The following is a 20,691-nucleotide window of genomic DNA, read 5'->3' as shown; positions in this document are numbered from 1 at the left end:
GCCGCCTCCGCCAACCCGCTCCGAAGGCGCCTCCGCTCCGTCCTGCCGGGAAACTGCAATTACTAGAGGTCCCTCTATGGCTCTGGGATGACATTGCAATAGATTTTGTGGTTAGTTTACCCCGCACCCCATGGGGAAAGGATGCTATTTAGGTCATAGTCGACCACTTGAGTAAGGTAGTGCATTTTATCTCTATCCGTTCCACAAATTTAGCCGATGATTTGGTACTGCTCTACATGCACGAGATAGTGGAGCAGCTGGCTCCTTGCTTCAGACAGAGATGCTAGGTTATTTCTAAGTTATGGGATAGCTTGCAAGGTGCCCGGGGTGCCCAATTGAAGCTTAGCATTGCTTTTCACCTTTGGACAGATGGACAGCCTGAGGAAACCATTCACACCCTTAAGTATATGCTAAGATCATGTGTGGTCTTGGAAAGGAAGTTGAGAAGATCATTTGCCACTTGTGCAGTTTGCCTACAATAATAGTCATCATGCTAGCATTCGTTCCACACCTTTTGAGTCTCTTTATGGACGGAAGTGCAGATCACCACTTTGTTGAAATGAAGTGGGTGATACGGCAATTTTGGGAGCCGGTTGGGTCTAACAGACGACACAACATGTGACTGAGATACGACCACACATGCTAGCTGCTCAGAGTAGATGAAGAGTTATGCGGATATCAGGAGACGGGATTTGGAGTTTCAAGTATCATAAAGGGCGTTGTAAGATTTGATGCTAAAGAAAGGCTTAGTTTGAGGTACATCGGCCCATTCTCGATAGTTGTACAAGTTAGGAAGCTGGCATACTAACTGGAGCTACCGAAGTCAATGAGGGGCGTGCACGACATGTTCCATGTTTCCATGCTGCGGAAGTATTTGAGGAATCCTGAATATCATATAACAATGGACCTGGTAACTATTGAGTAAGATTTGACATTTGAGTCTCTTCCTGTGGGAATATTGGAGGAATTCAAGAGAGTGTGGAGACGTAGGACGCAGAAATACCTCATGGTCCTTTGGATGAATCAGACGGAGCGCGAAGCGACTTGGGAGCTTGAATCGCAAATGCGGGAGAAATATCCATAATTTTTCACATCTGGTGAGTAACTATGTTTTCGGTTACCTCAAATTGAATCCACTTCATGCAAAAACTGAAATACAGAATTTGAGGACGAATTCTGTTGAGGGGGGGGGGGGGGAGAATGTAATACCCCAAACATAAAGAAAATAAAGTGTTGACTGGGCGAGGTTCCAAGAGGGGGAAAAGGACTTTTAGATCTGTAGCTTGGATGGACGATCGGAGACTGTGGATGTGTAGAGCTTGTTGAAGCAAATCTATTTGACTATTCATATGTTCTGTTTGGATATCGAATGGGGACATGACGATCCTAATCAATTCAGACTGTTGGATTTCATTAAAGGGTCTCCTAATCCTTCTCAATGTCAAAAAAGGGGTATAATGGGCAGCCAAGCCCAACATGCCCTATTTTCCCACACGCTCGGACCTAGCCGTCACCAACACCACTAGCACAATCTTCGCAGATTCCGACCGCTTTCGTCGGAGTTTCGTGGCTGCTGCTAGGCTGCTGTATGACATCCTCCGCTGGGTACTCCAGGGCGCCATCAACGCGCATTCCTTTAGGCCATGGCTGCTTCCATCAGGAGGAAAACCATCTCTGATCCAATCTATTCGTCCCAAGTCTCTGGTGACCAGCGATCAGAGAGGAATTCAGGGGTTGGTGCAAATCAGGAACAACATCAACTACATAGTGACCTACTCCAATAGGTTGAAAGGCAACTACATGATGAACTTGTATGTGATGTAATGGTTTGCTCATTGGTTGATTCTTGACTTGTTCGATTATGTTATTTCAATTTTCATATCTTCATGTATTGGTTTGATTCAAGTTTCCTGATAATATTTCTTTCAAAGATGATTCAAGATTCAAGTATTTTTTTTCCTTTTCATATGATTCATGTTTCGAGGGTTTTTCTGAAAAACACTAGATGTGCAGTTGGTTCTTATATTCATGTTCCTATGAGTAATTAGTGGCCTCACTTGCTCGGCTTTACCGATAAATGCTAAGGATGTATTCAAGTATTGTCTGTTTTTTTTATGGAAACTACTATTTCAGTGGTTTTTTCACGATAAGAGAATTTTCTTTCAATCCTGGTTCTTCATTAACTTTTGATGTGTTATATGTTCTTTCAATTTCATATTATACTTGCTGAGTATTTTTACTCATACTTATATTTTATTTGGTTTTTAGGTACCAAGTGATCGCGACATGCATGAGATTGGAGTAGCATCATAATTTGAGCACACATGCAACAATATTTAATATTTAGTCTTCATTCACTAGAACTTTATAATTGTTAGTTACATTTAGTTAAACACCTTTATGGTTGAGATGGTCGTGTGGTTGTAGTGGTCATATTATCGGGTTGTTGGGTTAGACTGTGATGTTTACTTAATGTTTGTATCTTGTGCCTGAGATTTAAATATGATTTGTTTGTCTAGAAAGCTGTTGTTACAAGGGAAACTGTGCCAAAAATTTCTAAAATTTCTAGACTCGGTAGGATTTGGTGAGGTGTGGTAGCACTCCAGGTATGTGGGTACCTAGGGTGTAACATGTGTATCGAAGGAACTCAAGAACACCAGGGTTTAATTAGGTTCAGATCTCTCTTAGGGTAATAGCCATACGTTATGTGTATTTTCTTATAAGTTAGGTGAACTTATCTAGAGTGCTCATCCCTTTATATAGCAGGAGGCAAGGTGTGTTGTGTACATACAAGTAGATCGTGTCAAATACAGAGATTGTTCTATGCCTGACGAAAATAGCTACTCATAGGTCATCATTATGGGCACGTCTGGCTCGCCCTGGTTGTACTGCATGCCCTGTCCCATTCACCAAACATCGTCACGCTTGCCTGCCAGACCGTCATGCTCAGCTGTCAAGTCGTCCGGTAGCATTTAATGCTACGGGACGGGTCACACCGTCTCTGCACCGACCCACGACTTTGCCCGTCGAAAGAGTGCTTGGGGAAGGAAAACACATGAGTGAATAATATTAAATAAGATTAGACTGGTTTGGTGAGTACCTGCCTCGCGACCAACAAGTATTGGTCACGAGGTTTCCATCTACGATTAGAAGATTGATCGCGCGAGCCTCGTCTAATCACACAGACGGCTATGATTTTAAAAATATTAACTGATAGTTGATATAAACCTTTGACAAAACCCTCTTATTCTTTACATCGACGTCACCCTTACCCTACCCCACAAAGGCCAAAGCCTAGTCCACCTACAGACCTGCTCATTTGCTCTGCCTCCTCACTGCCTATGACTCCGTGAGTCCAGAGACTGTGTCCCTACCGGCGGTGCCCTGCAGCCCTTGCTCGAGTGCTCGGCTGCTCCTCCAGGCGACCAGGCTCTTCGGCAGGGCAGAAGACAGATCCCATCACGGTGTCACCCGTGCCCGGTGGCGCAAGCAGAAGGCAGATCCCGTCACGGCATTGCCCATCCCCGTCGGTGGTCGGAACTACCTGCAGTGCAGGCTGCGACTGCCGCATGTCGCCCGCTGCATGGCCTCCGCGGCCTAGCTCCCCTCCGTCTCGGACCTGAAGATTGAAGAAGGACGCCGATCGGGTTAGCACTGAGCAGCCCCGCCCCTCGCTTCCCTCCCACGCAAATCGATCCATGCGTCGATGCCGATTCGCCGCCTCCTCACCCTTACCGATGGTTCATGGTTGGGTTGCTCTTCCGTGTGTTGTAGTGGCGGCTCCCGAGCAGGGATAAAGTTACCGATCGGAGCTTGGTTACCGAGCTCCGGCGGTAACCAAAAATTTACGATAACCGCGGTTACCGGTCAAAAATTCAAAAAAAATCGGAGAAAATTCATTTGGTAAAATTTGAAATTTGGAAAAAAAAATCGCAAATTTAGCCGTTCGGTAACCGGTCGGTTTGGACCGGTTACCGAGCGGTTTTTGCGATTTATCAAGCGGTTTTCTCGAATTTTTCGCATTGTCGGTAACCGCTCGGTTTTCTCGGTAACCGCTCGGTTTTCTCGATTTTTAGTGAAGTTTAACAAAAAACCCAAAAATTATCTCAAACTTCTAAAATCAATAACTAATTCATCTGAGCTTCAAATCAAGTGAAACAAATTTTGTTAGTTTCCTTGTGACATGATCTACATGATAAAAGTATTTATACTCATAAAAAAGTTCAAAATTTTCTGTGAGAAATTGTATTTGTTAAACCAAGTTAAATGCATAGTTTACTCTTTGCTAATCTAAAAATCATGAAACTAATTTTGTTAGTCTTCTTACATGATCCTATGTTTTTTAAAAATACATGAACTCATGAATTAGTTATTGTAATATGCATGATTGTGTAAATGTGTTGCGACTAGATTAATTCATAACTGACCCATCACACCTCAAAAATTAGTGAAACCACTTTCATTAGCTTATTTATACTATGATTTACGTAGGAAAAATAATACTAGACATGAAAAAGCTAATTACAGTGTTGTTTCTTAACATATTCACTTTATGCTTGTGAACTTTGTAAAAATCATAGAGAAATTAATAAAACTCTAAATAAAGTGAAATCAATTTTAAAGATTCTCTTAAAATACGTTTTATACAAGAAAAATATGTGTTTGCATGTTACACTTTTCCTTAACATGAGTTAATAACTGAGCCGCACGCTTCAATTTTTTTCATTTTTTTCAAACTTTCTCCCTATAGAATATGATGCAAACGACATTATTTTTGAAAAAAAAAATTACAGAAGGTCTTAGAATTGTGTCTAGTTTTTTTAAAGATTTTTTTTGAATTTTTGATTTTTTTTATTTTTTTCAAACTTTTTGAATTCAAATTCGGTTACAGTTCGGTTTCTGAAACCGGACCGGACCGAGAAGGTCAGTAACCGCGATTTTTGAGCGCTTACCGTCGCATTTGTGAACCGTGCTCCCGAGTGGAAATTAGCACCCTTTACTTAAATCCTGAGTCCTACTACTAAATACTAATAGCTCTCACCATCGCCTCTGCAATTTCCAATACTTTCAACCATATTTGCAGTGTCGCATATGACTGCAGATGAGATCTAAGTACCTGCCGTTGGTTTCCTTCTCTCAGCCAGAATTAGCACCATTAGCCACGCTAGACCCTTCATTCCTCCCTCCTGAGTCCCCGTGTACACTGCGATGCAATGGTCTTATCAATTCTTGGCAGTGGTATTAGACAGAAATGTGTATAACCAAATGGCCAAAAGATGTCAACGAAAAAAGTACTCCCTACAGTAAAAAATACTTGCCGTTTTAAATATAAGATAGTATTCGATGCGTATCTTTGACCGCTATTATCAACTAGAATACATTTATATAATTTAAAAAGATTATAATATTATAAAATTATTTTTAAGATAAATATACACATATAATTTTTATATTTTGAAACTAAATATTTTAAAATTTATTAACGGTCAAAGTTTCATAAGTTTGATTGGGCTTGTCCAAAATATCATGTATTTTTTACAAAGGAAGTAAATACTCTAATGAGAAAGTTTTCTTTCGCCAGGCCTAGGCTATCTCCAGCAACTTCGTTTTCCAGTGATACAGTCCTCGCAAAACACTATGCCGCTTGAATTTACCGATCGGTGGTCGAAAAAGCTCTCCAGCAGGTACGGTATCAAACGTTATAGTGTTAGGGAGAGAGAAGCTAGTACTCCAAATTTGCTGCTATATTGTACCATTCGCAACACTATTTATAGAGGTTGACTGTGGGACTGGAGGGAGGAGAAAAGTAATAGAAGGTAGAAAATAGGGTAGCTGTTGAAGATGAAAAAAATAAAGAGTACTATAATAGTGTTAGAGGATATTATAATAATAGACCATCTCCAGCAGATACTCTAAAATTTCATCTCCTATACTACGATTACAGCATCCACTAATACTATTACAGTATCCCTTATTTTTTCTATCTCCAGCAGCTACCCTATTTCCTACCTTCTATTACTCTCCTCCTCCCCTCGGACCCACGTGTATACTGTATAAACAGTATTGCGGAACCTGTAAACAGTATTGCAGAATCCTCAACTTTGGAGTATGCCTGCACCCACTGGTATCCTTGTAGCGTAGGATAGAGTACCTGCTAGAGTTTTAAACAGTACTATTGCGGAATCGGCAAAAGCACCAACTTTTGGACGGAACAGTAATGCGGGTTGGATTTGCAGGAACTGCTGGAGATGCATTATAGGAGATAAATTTTAAGTATTTGTTAGAGATGTCTTATGAATAAAGATGCTAATTCCAAAAACAGCAACCTACTCCTTTAATTATTTCGTGAAGCCAAAACAAGTCGACAAGTTGCTCTCAGACCATAGTTAGTACCATAGCACTACCTAGACGCAGACAATCGTCCTAGTTCTTTGAATTATTGGCGGATTTTGCACCTTTCTCATCACGATTTTTTTTTAGAAACTTTCTCAGCACGATCTCGGTGGGTACTTCTTAATAAAGGCTCTTTTCAGTTGCAACTATATCTTTTCTTTTGTAGCGAGAGGAGGTTACCAGCTCTGCGAATGTTACTATGTTAGAGAGAAGGTACAGGTCTCCTCGAGTTGGACCGGTTCGGGAGATCTTCAGGATGAGATTCTCTTTATTTTTTTTCACAAATCAATTTGAAAAGAAGTTGTTAAAGATGAGAAAAAATAAAGAAAATAAGAATGAAGAATAGAATCGAAAAAGAAACAAAATAAAAAAAAACATGGTTGAAAATGATGTAAGCTCTCGTGCTCCATGAAGAATAAGAAGAGGGAAGCTCCTGAAAAAGACATTAGATAGACTGAATTAGAAGAATTTGTTATCCGAAAATTCAGAGGAGGAAGATGAGTTCATAGGTGTCCATCGTACGAGGAAGATGAGTCCTTAGGTGTCCATCATGCGTCCGTCACTGTATATGTCATAGTGTTTTTCACTTATTCGGTTGTCTAAAAAATGTCATAGTGTTGTTTTAGGTTTGAGCTGCACATTTGCTGAGCATCGGAGCTGCTGCGCTGCACACTTGGCTGACTACAGCGTGGGGCCGGTATCTACCCGTGGAGTTGCGAGGTGAGGAAGGGCGTTGTCAGACTGTGAACGAGAACATACTCTAATCGAAAGCATTTTTCTCTTGCCTTCTAAACTGTGTACCGGTCAATCTCAATGAATCGACGCTGTACGTCATGGATCTGGTTGTAACGCACTAGTTGTTAAGTGGTGGCGACAATTACACGCTACTAGCTCTGCATTGCACATGCCATAAACAGTTCATGCCCGCGGGCCTTGCGTACAATTACAAAAGACATCTCAATTCAAGTGTGGTTCCTTTTGCAAAACCTCGAGCCATCAGGCGACACCATGGCAATTACGTCATGGCCCAGGCTCATCACACACACGGGTGATAACATCTACCGCTGCAATAGTAAGTATCTCTGGGCTTTGGCTTCTTCTCCTCCAGGAGTAGTCTGTGGAGTACAAATTCAGAGCAGAAGAGAAAGAAGAAAATGAGAGAGAATATAAAGCTTCCCTGAAGAAAATGAGAGAGAGAGAGAGAGAGAGAGAGAGAGAGAGAGAGAGAGAGAGAGAGAGAGAGAGAGAGAGAGAGAGAGAGAGAGGAGGCTATACATGCGCACCTGATCGTCGTATACGTTGTGTTGTGCGTTGTCTGTCTCGGCGCCTTCGATTCGATGTGCCCATAGGGAAAGAGTGAAACTGTCACAGCATGATCTAACCATCACTCAGAAAGCCTGACGCAGCGTGAGAAGCCAGCAAATTAGCCTGCTGGGTTTTTTGCTCCGTGGACAGCACAGACGCTACACGCACAATGACGCTGCCTACTCGGCTACTCCCACACAAGTTAGATCATGCTGGCAGCTTCACTCTTTCTCTTGGGCACCCATGATGTCCTCTGCAGCCAGGCTCAGCTTCAGCTTGGGGCTCAAAGCCGCCGCCGAGCGAGGTCGAGGGTGAAATGGCAAGAGGATCACATCACATGCCGCTGCTTATATAAGCCGGATCGACGGGCAGAGATCACATGGGGGGCGCCGAGGCAGGCTCGCGGCCAAGGCGGGGCTCGTAAACTATATCGTCGCCCTGTCGCAGCGTCGCTGACCCTGTGAGGATCCGAGACGCGATGCCACCCGCGGCCGGCGAACTGGCGGCCCGGCCGCGCTGGCGGCCAATCGGCGCGAAGTCAAACGCGAGGTGGGCACATGCTCGCGCCAGGGGGAGCGCAGGCCTGTCGTGGCATGTCGCGGAGGCGGCGAAAATGGCCGATGCATCGACAGGGATTGACTGCCCATCTTGGCCTCGCCTGCAAACAAATTCGATCTCGAGAAGGCAAACCGCAGTTTTAAAAAGCAAAACGGCCATAGGCTAGAGACTGGTCCATGCAGGGATGCACGATAGTCAAAGATCAGGCCTCTGCAGGGCCATAGGTGGTGCTTAAAATATTGGAGTGTTCAAGCAAAGAAAAGTGCAAGCAAGAGTGAACTTTTCAGATCCGTGCAGGAACCTCACAGCATGCTAACAAGAATCACCAGGCAATCGTGCAAAGCTCAGCTGAAATTTACCTTTAGATTGGATTGTAATAAAAAAATGGCACTTGGAACAGTTTGAATACAAGACTATATTACCAGTACTACACAAGATGAAGAAACAGTTACTGTAATTCAACAGTCAAGGGTTGCACGGACAACAGATCAGCAATGTGTATTACTTACACATATAATACGAAGAGGCAGTTGAACCATTGAGTACAGTCTCTTGCTGTGGAATGGTAAAAGATACAAGTTTCCGAAGGTCTGGTGTCGAAAAAACTGATGAAATCAGCATAAATAACCTTGCGAAGCAGTTACATAAATCAGCAGTCAATGGTTACAATGACGACGGATCACCGATGGACTGACAGTTGTACAAAAAAATAAAAATACACATACAGGAGGCGGATGCAGCAGTCCAGCAGACAAATGCCTTGGGGCCGCAAAAGGCCTAAATTAATAACTTAAATGCCATCAAATGATGATGACGATAATGAGAATAAAAATGGATGGCATGACACAAAGATACATGATGAGGTGAAGACTAATACAACAGGTGAGTCGGGATGCCGTGCTGCTACAAAACTGACTTCTCATGTTCTGACTCAGGAGGAGCTCTGGCAACCAAAGTTGCTGCCTTGGTTCTGACTTCTCATGTTCCGCCTGGACGCCACCCGAAGACCATCTAAGTGACTAACCGAGAGCAGTGAAACTGCCAGTATAGTTGGTCGTGACCTGCTGGAACCACCCAGCTTAACCTGCCCCGGTTTGCCGATCTGGTTCATCACTCACCATCAAGTTTCTGGTTCAGGATCCAGATTCACCTCATGTCATAACATGTGGGTAAGGAGCACAATGAGTTGTAAATTTGCTCAGCTTGGGGGCGCTTGGATGCATTTCCTCTGGTACACTGGTAGAAGAGATCTATTAGATGTCTTAGTTTATCCGCATCAGCATCACATGTGATCCCCAACTTCAGCCTCGTAACTGGCTCATCCATTGTCCAGAATGCTTCTAATTCCTGAGTTAGCCTTGGCCTTTGTTTCTTCCTCTGATGGAATAGGATCACAAAGATGGTTAGACATTCATACATTCATATCTAACCACAAGCAACAACAAAAACAATAACTTGCTTCTGATGAAAAGAGGGATTACCATTATGAGATCATATATTTCTGAGTCAGCTAGTCCCTGGTAGGGTATCCGAAGTGTAAGCATCTCCAATAAAAAACATCCAAATGACCAGATATCCACTTCCTGCATAAAAAAATACTTCATGACACCAATCGAGCCTCTTGGGGGTTTTGTTGGGCTGGGGGTAGATATTTGACTAACATACTCTAGTAGGTATCTAGGGGGCTATTTGTTAATACTTTATACTAACATAGTTATTTAATTCCAGTGGATCTCAGTTTACTAAATTGAAGTGGATTTACACTGGAATCCAATAGACATGCATACACGCTGGCACTAACAAATGCAAGACAGCTCCAGTGGTTGGAGTAATATTTCAAGTATCAACAATGGTCTCCACAAGAAGTATGTACACTGTAAGATTTGCTACTGCAAGATAATTGATGTGCTAGCTTAGAACATAGTTAAAATTGATGCCATACTTGACATGCAGAACTAGCTAAAGCATAGCTATAATATTTCATAATGCAGATTGCAACACAGATATCAAACAACTTCCCCAACTAGTATGCAGAACTATTTAAAAAACATTGCAAACCCCCCCAAAAAAAAACCAGATTTTCCAAATAAATGCTTACCAGCCCATATTGATGTTTCTCGTGCATGGCCTGAAGAACCTCTGGAGCCATCCAACAAGGTGTCCCAACACAAACATTGGGTGGATGTGTACCAAGGTGGGCTATACAGCATGTATGGGACAAAGAATGCAAAGGAATGGATCTGTCAAAATCAGAGAGTTTGACTAATGGTGTGCCTGCATTCCTCTTAGAATCCAGATCAACCAAAACATTCTCACTTTTTATGTCCCGGTGAACAACAAGTTTCTTGTGCAGCTCCAACAATGCACAAGCAACTTCCCGAGCAATGTAATATGCCAGGTCAATGGGTACATGCTTCTTGCCCTCTTTCAGTAGCTTTGTCAAATAGCCCTAATGAGGAAATGACAGGTTCAATAATCAAAAAGAACATCTGCACAGTGATGTTGAAATAATACAGGGAAGTCATAAAAACTAAAAATGATTTTACCTTAAGAGAACCTCCATTCACATACTCCATTAAAATCACAGACTGTAATATCCTATATTCTTTATCACCATCAACTTGAACCCATTTAGAAGAAAGTTGGTGTCCATATGTGTCCACTATGGATCTGTGCTTCCTTAGAGCACCCAGCATTCTTACTTCCCCAAGAAGCTTGTATTCAAATTTTTTAACTTCATCATTTGACGCACTGCGGGTATCTAGATATCTTATCTGCATTTGGCAACGAAGTCAAGGAACTCCATCAAACAAAATGATATCACATATAATGCACCAACGAACTAAAGAAGAAACAAAAACCTTCGCTGCAGCATCAACTGCACCAATTTTACAGTGATAGACGGAACTAGAAGCTGTAGCTTCAATTTCTTTGCATAGCGAGACAGAAGGGAAGGAACACCGAGGAGTATAGCCATCATCATCAAGTGTAATGTGAAGTCGACTGAGCGGAACATACCTGAAACCGCATGAAGATAATGGGTTAATCAAACTTAGGATGAAGATGTCGGATTCAGAAAGAACCTGCATGTAGTATGTATACTTGTTCTCAACGCCTCCCTGAAACAGCATGACTAATATGCATGCAACACTAGATCAGCAGACAAGAGCCCCTACCATTAGGTGAACAAAATAATAAAGGATTAAAAGAGTATCTACCAGCAAGCCAAATCAAGAATTGAAAATATATATTATAAGGGGAAAAAACTCACTCCCTGCCTCAACTGAAGATATTTTCTGATTGTTAGAGATTAACTAAATGAAAATTGTGAAGGCAGAGGAGCTGCTGGACAGGTCAAAATTTGAAATTTTTGTGTGAAGACAAGACTGGCAGCTTGTAGCAGCATCATGGACCATATCCTACCAATACGACATGACAAAGGCAGCTGTATCTTATCCAATGTTTTACAATATCCTTCTTTCCTATTAAGTTAAACCAGAGCCTTTCATTTCACATGTTGACCTCTGCATTTAAATCACTAGTTAGACTACTTATGATATGCATAGTATCTAAAGACTGGAAATTAGCTGCCTAAGCAAAATGACACGAGGCATTTATAGGCCATACTTTCCACCAAACACAACATTAACATAACACTGAAACAGAGCTGACTCAATATTGACTCTATGACAGAACAAGCATGGTGCAGTTCTAATTTGCCATGATGAATTCAATATAAACACAACATGAAAAAAAAATGTAAAGAGAAACTACAGTGACAAGTGCTTACGCATTGACTTTAAATTACAAGCTGCTCACCTGCAAAAGTACTCTGGATCTGTCTCTTCTTTTATATTGGTAGGGTAACATGCATCAACAATCATCCTTACCCAGCCATTCCCGTTTCTAACAGGAACAACATTCCAAGCATGAGGTGTGTAGTCAAGATGACCTCTCACAAGCTCACAAGGAATTGGAGGATCCGCACGATCACACAAATACTGCAAAAGATATGGTTACAATGTACAAACTTCAAAGTGCAAACACAGAATTTATGTTGGGGCAGGGAACAAAGGGATTACCTTCATTAGGACAGCTCGGTGCCGACAAACACCAAATCGCAGTGCCCCTATTGGTACAATACCTGAATTTCTCCTTTCCTTGATGATATGTATTGATCTATCACACAGACCAGTAAAATCAAATTGTCCAGAAAGAGTATTGGTCTGCCTAGAAGCTTCACTGCTGTCGCATATGCTTCCAGCGGAACAAGTACAAATGAAAGGTTGCTCCTTCCTCAAGCTAATGATAGCTCTCCGTGTTCTCCCAAGAGAAGCACTTCGATCACAACCTCCAAAGCAGTCAGAAACAAACAAAGCAAGCACTGATGCCCTCAGTAAATCATGGCCAGCATCTTCATCTGTTTCAAAAGAGCTTGGCCTTTTCAAACTAGATAACAATAATTGTGCTGAAGAAGCAATCGCATCCAATTCTTCATCTTGTTCTCTAAGTAAAACAAAAGAATATTTAGCACATACAACATATGCAAAATGCAGATCACAATATTATGGGTAGGAATGAACACTAACCTGTCCAAAAGAATAACTTCACGTGCATATAATCCAAGACTCCTTTCGTACTCCTCTAATGACATGAAGGGCATATCTCGCCCCGCATCATAAAAACCATCTGGTAGATGGTCATCTATGCTGCAAAATGATTCCACACTGTACTTATATGATAATTTTGAGCATTCATCAATTGGTCTTGGGCATTTGCTAGGTTTAGGATTGCTATCCATATCAGGGTGCCTTTTAGATTTTGGAGTAAATTTGGATGTCTCTTGAGGGCTCTCTCGACCAGTTTCATCAACATTGTGGGCTGATGAAGCAGTATCCTCTAGTTCATTTTCAACACTGTGAACACTGCCTCTGCTGAAACAAGTAGGGTCTCGGCTGATACAAGAATTGTTATCATGGTAATTTCTCATATTTATTCCAGGTTTCTCCTCATCATAATGGTCCTGTAACATCATGCCACTATCTTTTATAAGCCCATCCAAGTCATCATCGACTATAGATGATACGTCTTCAGATATAGAACTCGTTTCTTTCAACGTATCTTGTACAGAAATTTCTTCATCAAATCTTTTAATCTCTGATTTGTTTTCCACATCATGCAAACTAAAAGGGCATTCGTCTTCGGCCATGTTCACAGCCATTTCATCAATGCATTTTTCATTGAGCTTGCTCCTGCTTGAATCTAAACGCTCCTGGCGAGCTCGTTGTTGCGGGCAATCCTGCCTCTTCCAGCCCTTCTTCATTTTCAGTGGGGCATAATGTTTCAAATTCGGGGAAGCTTCTTCGTGCGAGTATGAAAGGGCACTGTCGCAAGTGCGAATCGCAGTTCTAGATTCTGCTAAAATGTTCATGCTTGCTACACCTGAACACAATAGCTTGCCACCCTTTGTAGCATTCTCACCATTCGCCCTCAAGTCACAGCATATCCATGAGGGGATCACGTAGGAATGAGAAAGCCTATTAAACTGAAAACATGACGGAAATTGTCGCTATATGAGAATTTATAAGCACAACATCCACAAAGCAAATACAATAGTCAAAGAATAAGTATAAAATCATATTACCAAAAAAAACTTGGCTGGAGTTTCTTCTAAAACTCAACACCCCACCATACCTATTTCACTAAATACCCCCCCCCCCTCCAGACACGTCTGCCCTTATGTAACAGCCCAGAGTCCAAACTGGCTTAGGCCTACCCGCACACTAGGCAAACCACACATTCCACCAACCCACTTACGCTTTCGTCCTCACTTCGCATAAAAGGGTTAACCCGGGGTTGGTGGCATGGACTCTAGTAGTCTTATAAGTTTGTTTCACCGTTGCTCAACTAGCAAGGTGGTACTAAACATGTGTCCTCATACACTCATGGGCTCAATCCAAAATTGGGCCGGATGTCACACCTTAAACTTTCATTAGATCTAAATAAGGGACATAAACATGCCGAACCATAGCAAAGACTGCAGAATAGATGTTGACACACAACCAAAAACTAGCAAACAGAAGAAGCACGTAATTTTACTTGTAAGAACAGAAATAGCAAATGGAGAATATACCTTGAGATTTAAATACCGCAGTGTAAGCATAGAAACAAGTTTAATTGATCCAAGAGAAGTCAATCTGTTGTTTGATAAGTCAAGGCTTTCAAGATATCTCAAAGACGAGATTCCTGAGGGTAGATCCACCAGCTTATTATTGGTCACTTTGAGGAACTTCAGGGCACTCAACTCAGTTACACAGTTAGGCAAGTTCTTCAGTTTGTTGAATGAGAGATCAAGTTCTTGGAGGTTCCTGAGGGAGCCAATCTCAGGAGGGAGGTACCTGAAGATTGTTAAAAGAAGGATAGGGTATCACCACTTCTTTCCTCCACAGGAGCAAGATGAAAATAAGTAACTCAATATAGCATAAAAAAGTTGTTATTACTCATTAGAAATATGGTACAACTTCCCCATCAATGGTCTAAACTACCATTCTGAGAAACATGATGCATTTAATATGGGTGCATCCTAATTGGGTCTGAAACATCAGGATTCACACTCCAGTAACTGAGATTTTAACCCATAATCACAACTGGTTTAAAGGTCACAGAACCATTTCATGATCATTCTGGTGATTAGGCAATTAAAAGGTTGCACACTGAAAATGGCATCATTAGAATTTTGGCATTAAGGCAAATTAAGGTGATTCGACAATAACCATTTGGAACTAAACTCCAACATAAAGTCGACAGGTGTTCCACCACCACCAGCAGAAAAGCACAACAAACAATGCATACACATTCTACTGCATTTCAGACATAGAACTGAACAACAGCTAGCCAAATTCAAGTTGAGTAAGCTAATAATTCCCTACCGTGCTAGATGTACAGTAAAGAAATGGCAGAAAAAGGGCATCTGAAGTGAGGTGAACATCGCAAGCATTATGACAGAAGCAAAGTCACACACCAAAAGCAGCACAAATCATGCCTTCTACCTTAATTAACACTTGGGAGCAATGATGATTACTAGAAGCTACCTAGCATAGCAAAATTCTGCCTAACCAAAGTCATTACCACTCAGATGGTAGCACATCCAAGCTTTTTATGCACACCATTTTCCCTACAGTCATTCTACTGAAGGAATACAAAATGCCAGCAGTGAACACAATAAAGAAACCACATTTAGGCTAAAAAAACTGAAAAGGCAGTAGCATTTGCTCGACCTAGCAAGAACCATTTGACGCAATAAACACCAAGCCGGCAGGAAAGCAGGCACTGGCAATTGAGCTAGTGGTTTTGCGGTTTTGCACATACCTAATGGAGAAGTGGCATATGGTGAGCTTGGTGAGGCACCTAAGCCCTGCGACCTCGGCCAGTATGGAGCACGAGGAGGGCCTGGGCGGCACCATGCATAGCTCGAGCTCCTTGAGCGCCCGCATCCGGCGGAGCGGCGCCGCGGAGACCCTGGGCGCGGACACCTTGACCTGCAGGCTCTCGAGCCCATCCAGCTCCCCGGCCTCCGGGGGGAGCACCTCCACATCGTTGCCGAAGAACTTGAGAGACCTGAGGCCGCCGCCACCGAAAGAGCGCGGGACGAGGTTGTACGTGTTGCGGTAAATGTATATCTCGCGGCCGCCGGAGGGGGGTGGGGAGAGGGCGGCGAGGTCCCAGACGTTGCCGGCGACGTCGGCGGCGTCGGATCTTCGGACGGGGAGGTCTTCGGCGTCGGGGTCGGAGGAGTCCGGGGCCATGGGACGGCGGCGGCGCGGCGGGGTTTTGGGCGGCGGAGCCTAGGGTTTCGTACGGGCCTACGGAGGAGGAGAGAGGGGGGCGCGGGAGGGAGGGAGAGAGAGAGAGAGAGAGGCCGGAGTTGGTAATAAAAAAGGTTTTTTTTGGTAAAATAAAGGAATGCGAGGAGTGAGGTGGCGGGGACGCGGAACCCGAGAAGATGCGATCAAAGCTGGTGGGCTCCGTTGGAACGGGAGCGTTCGGGTGCGGTCGGTTTGGGCCCAAGTTTGTGTTGGTTTCCTGCGGTCCGGTCCGACTTCGTATAATCTATTTTGACGTCAGGAAAATCGGTTCGGCCCGATTCACATTTCAGAATTGGCTTGGGTTGCAGTCCGATCGGGGCAACGGTCACATTCAGAATATATAATTTCGAAGGAACATTACATGAATCTCACAGAAAACCGTTTCATTTTAAGATAAATTCACAAAATACTACCGAATAACTACTTAATCCATCATATACCATCTTTTGTGAGGATTCCCACATGATGATATATAAAAAACATAGTCAGTTATTCAGTGATAAATAGTAAAATCTCCCGAATTGTTGCCTCCGCCTAAGTGAGATTTCAAACGGGGAGGCAAAGGACGAGCGTGGAAAAACTGCCCTCCGAAATAGCATCATGCAACAGCAAACACACACGACCTTACGGTACCAAATGGATCCTTTTTATTGTAACATGGGAGATAGATTCTGCAGGTGTCTACCACCACCTGGACACTTGGTATGATTAGTATCAGCACTACGACGAGGTAGATAACGTGATCAGAGTCTCATGGCGTTCGACAAATTCGTAAAAAACCGTAGCATAGCACAGCAGCATCGTCTGCCTCAGCAATTCATCAGATACACCGATCGGCACCTCACGGCTGGGGAAATGGATAGCAAGAAATGGTGGAAGAAGCCGACGGTCAGAACTGGTTGGACCAGTTGGCGGCGCTGCCGACGCGCGGGATGCTAGCGTCCTGCTTCTTCTTGGCCTCGCTGTCGACCTTGAAGGTCGAGCCGCACATCTGGCCCTGGCTGTCGACGCGCGGCACCGCCTTGAGCTCGTGCATCGGGTGCTCGAAGCTCTGCAGCCCGCCAGAGGTGGTGTAGAAGCAACCTGATGGATGGACACGGATGATGAGTTGATGATCAAGACGTCACATTGAAGAGTTCAACAGAATTTCCATTTCTGGATGTGCAAGGATGAAAGGATCAAATGGTGTTATGTTGTAGTATTACCCTTGGGGAATGGCGCGAACGAGTTGCCGCAGCCGGTCTTGAGGAGCCCAGAGTCATCAGAGAACACGAGGTGGTCCTCGGAGTCGACACCCCAGAAGAAGGGGATGCTGCCATCAGCGTCCTGCGCTCAGGCACGGCATTGCAACTCAGGCCACAGTCAACGAGGTAAGGAAAAAATGCAACTTTCAGGAAGAAGAGATGGTTGCATGATCGCAATGCACTGGGTGGACTTACAGCAGCAACGAAGGTGGATTTCGACAGGGTGTCGTACAGGATGAACGCGAACTTTCCACTGAGATCTCTCACGACCTGGCTGGCTGGGACGGGGCCCCTGTCCCTCAGGGTTCTGTAGGCCTCGATGAGGATGGTCACCTCATTCGCAGTCTTGCTCAGGCCGTAGTGCTGCTTCAGGTTGGCAATGTTCTCAATGTTCCCTTGGAACAGGCAAAAGATGTCATTCACAGCACCAAACAACCTGGGTAGGAGAACAAGGCACAGAGTCAGGTAAATGTAATCCAGCCAATTGTATGGATATAACAGATAAGAAAAGAATTCTCAAAAGAATTCTAAGGATCAATCACGGTTCAACACGAGTGCGTATCTGTTGTGATGCATTTTTCTCCAGGTCAAAATAATCTTGTTTAAAAGAAATTCCATGCTATGCAGTTGATGGAATTCCCACACGCCTAAAAAACCATGTATTTTGAGAAACATTTTCTTCCATAGTTGGACTTCCTTCACTGCACCAATAGCATGATGCTTAAAATACAGCAGAATTATTGTTGTCATATCACGAACGCCCATCAATGCTAATTCTGTTTAGCATCCGAATAACTGAGCAGGCTAAGGCTAACAATAGGTTAGACAGATACAACCTACTTTGAGTTAATAATAGGTTATACAAGTACAATGCGTTACCTAATAAAAAAGACATCAGTCACCATCATCCCCTGTTGGGCTGACAAGGAACAATTGCTAAATAAGTATCAAATTGACATGTAATTCGGTTGTTCAACAAGACATGGGTACGCTACTGGCACAACAGGTGAATAGGATAGGGGGGGAAACATCAGTATCTCAAAAACTTCAATGGTGGAGAGAAGCACCAAGTGCTACAAGTGCAGGCATCTCAAGGCAAGTTACTATAGCAAATTTCTGTCAATGGTATTTCCCTAACCGGTGGGTCGGTCCGACTTGTACATCCCTTAACAAAATCCCTTCAAGCACAATTAATATTACCAAATAAAGAGCACTAGTATACATACAAGCACAACCTTTGTATGGAGGATGTAGATAATGAGTAGGTGCTCCTAGATTAAGGGATGAGACGGTGCAAAGCATGTCTCCAAATTATGTTCTCTATGCATTCCTGAACCCACCAACTCAATGGACACAGCATCCAATTGATAAAGCAGATTTTACTATATACACCTGTCAAACCCAGCGTCCAAATTCTTTTTCCTTGATTCTAATAAATTCTAAATTTGCCAGAAACGAAACATGAGAAAGGACTAAACGAACAATCCGTTGCGCTCATCACAATTGTGCTGACTCTTCGAACATCTCGTGCAGATCTGAGCAACTAGAAGGGCTTGACCAACCTGCACGCTACAAAAGGCCCAAGGCCCTAAATCTACCCAAGAAACACTAGAGACTACACGCTACGCCATATAACATCCAATCAACATCTGAGCATAACCGTCCATCGTCGATTGCATCCTTGCCAAGAGAAAGAGCAGTCCAACTTGAACAGAATCAAGTGGCTTCCCCAAGAATCGCCATGAAGAACCGGCAGAACTGAACTCCCAAGAAACCAAAAGAAAAAGGAGATCTCCGCACATTCCAACAGGAACCTCAAGCGATCAAGGGATCACCGAATCTTGGGCCGGAGCACACGACCACCACGCAGTTGTGCATCGCAAGGAGCCATTGCAAGCATGTTCAGCAAGAAAGCGAGCAAGGGAGAGCACCGTACCTGGGGACGAGGGGGTTCTGGTTGGCCCCCGAGTAGGCCAGCGCGCCGGCGGGGCCCAGGCTGACGGTGACGGCGCCCTCGTGAGCGCCGGAGAAGCCCTTCATCAGTGCGCCAACGCCACCGGCGGCCGCGCCAGCGACCGGCGGGCTACGGAGGCCCTCCGGGCACTTGGCCACCGTCGGATCGAACACCGCCAGCATCTCGCCGCCACCGGATGCGACCTCTCTCTCTCTCTCCTCTCCTCTGTCTCCGTGCGCACTCTTTTGCGACTCGTCCTTGTCTGTTGCTGAGACACGGCAACGCTGAATGGTGAATGCCACCAGTCAACATATATAGAAATTTTCGATTCCCCATTTTACCCTTTGGTCGGTTGGTTCCATTTTCTTTTCTTGGTTTTCTTGGTCAGATAAATTGCCATATTTTCTCTTTTTTTTAGAGAGAGAGAGAGAGAGATAAATTGCCATGTTTTCGAGGTAGCCAACAGTTTCATTTTGTTTCAGGGGACAGCTAGCTGTAGAGTGTATTTACTATTATTCAATTTTCACATGAACTTCTAGACCACAGAACTCACAAAAGATGACAAGTGACTTGGACAAGTTGGTCTTAAGAATTTGGATAATAATTTACATAACGAAATGCGAGAAAAGTTATCGCATACAGTTTGTGGATCATTAAAATAGATATATAATCTGGCTATTTTGCACTAGAGGTGTCTGTGTACAGAATATTTTTGTTGTCAAACAAATTGTATTCCCGGGTTGTCTGGTGATTCGGTGGACAGTCTCCTGTTCTTATCCGATTTACATTTAATATTCCACCACACACTGACGTGGAAAAGTGTAATAAGAGGACTAGTATTATCCAATAGAGCAGATTAGATTAAGCGTAGCCAGCTGGGGTCTTCTATTGGCAGATACAGAGAAATTAAAGCCACCATTTTTTAAAAGATCTCAAGTCAATAATGTTCACGTATCCAGATCCATCGTGGAAGTCTCGAAGCCTTCATCCTTGACTGATCGTGCTCGCTCACCAGATTCTAAAGCACTACAGAATTTGATGCTTTTCAATGGCTGGCCATCTCGCCTCGTCATTCTTTTTCTGCCTCTGACATCTGTCCAGCTGCTGGTAAATGCCAACACGTAACGAGCTCGTCAGAAAGACATATTATGCTTCTAATCCACCTGTTTGGTGTCAAGAACGGAGCAGCTATTCCTCGTCATTTCATCCCTCAAAAAAACTATTAAATCATAGGATCACGGACGGATTCTAGGAATGATTAATCAAACAAGATGCATCTAGTAATAACATCGAGAGGATGCAACTGCCGGTCCAATCAGTCAAATCCAATGGTCGGGCCAGACGAACCCAACAAGGGTGACTAGCGCAAATC

At 43.5% G+C, this 20,691-nt stretch overlaps 2 protein-coding genes across 2 annotated transcripts; both read right to left on the bottom strand.

The window, feature by feature from the left end:
* Positions 1-8,852: 8,852 nt before the first annotated feature.
* Positions 8,853-16,174, bottom strand: LOC133915471 (uncharacterized). Its single transcript, XM_062358640.1, has 10 exons — positions 15,625-16,174; positions 14,390-14,654; positions 12,846-13,801; positions 12,339-12,762; positions 12,076-12,257; positions 11,118-11,274; positions 10,803-11,030; positions 10,355-10,705; positions 9,738-9,839; positions 8,853-9,633 (listed from the first exon to the last, which is right to left on the bottom strand). Exons 1-10 carry the CDS (start codon positions 16,059-16,061, stop codon positions 9,403-9,405), a joined length of 3,333 nt encoding a protein of 1,110 aa, XP_062214624.1. The 5' UTR covers positions 16,062-16,174; the 3' UTR covers positions 8,853-9,402.
* Positions 16,175-16,745: 571 nt separating this feature from the next.
* Positions 16,746-19,612, bottom strand: LOC133915472 (stem-specific protein TSJT1-like). The gene is made up of 4 exons (XM_062358641.1): positions 19,302-19,612; positions 17,561-17,801; positions 17,327-17,447; positions 16,746-17,204 (listed from the first exon to the last, which is right to left on the bottom strand). The coding sequence occupies exons 1-4, from the start codon at positions 19,499-19,501 to the stop codon at positions 17,011-17,013; spliced, it is 756 nt and encodes a 251-aa protein (XP_062214625.1). The 5' UTR covers positions 19,502-19,612; the 3' UTR covers positions 16,746-17,010.
* Between the last annotated feature and the right edge of the window lie 1,079 nt (positions 19,613-20,691).

This window comes from Phragmites australis, chromosome 4, assembly GCF_958298935.1.
Source record: "Phragmites australis chromosome 4, lpPhrAust1.1, whole genome shotgun sequence".
In the NCBI taxonomy this organism is placed as follows: domain Eukaryota; kingdom Viridiplantae; phylum Streptophyta; class Magnoliopsida; order Poales; family Poaceae; genus Phragmites; species Phragmites australis.
This window is presented reverse-complemented; position numbering and strand designations above follow the sequence as displayed.

Excerpts from the sequence above, each read along its gene's own strand:
- LOC133915472 (XM_062358641.1), bottom strand. The coding sequence starts at position 19,501 with ATGCTGGCGGTGTTCGATCCGACGGTGGCCAAGTGCCCGGAGGGCCTC. Across the intron at positions 17,802-19,301 it reads CAGAACCCCCTCGTCCCCAG|GTTGTTTGGTGCTGTGAATG; the intron begins GTACGGTGCTCT and ends TCTCCTACCCAG. Across the intron at positions 17,448-17,560 it reads AATCCACCTTCGTTGCTGCT|GACGCTGATGGCAGCATCCC; the intron begins GTAAGTCCACCC and ends GCCTGAGCGCAG.
- LOC133915471 (XM_062358640.1), bottom strand. The coding sequence starts at position 16,061 with ATGGCCCCGGACTCCTCCGACCCCGACGCCGAAGACCTCCCCGTCCGA. Across the intron at positions 14,655-15,624 it reads ATATGCCACTTCTCCATTAG|GTACCTCCCTCCTGAGATTG; the intron begins GTATGTGCAAAA and ends AACAATCTTCAG. Across the intron at positions 13,802-14,389 it reads TGCGGTATTTAAATCTCAAG|TTTAATAGGCTTTCTCATTC; the intron begins GTATATTCTCCA and ends TCATGTTTTCAG.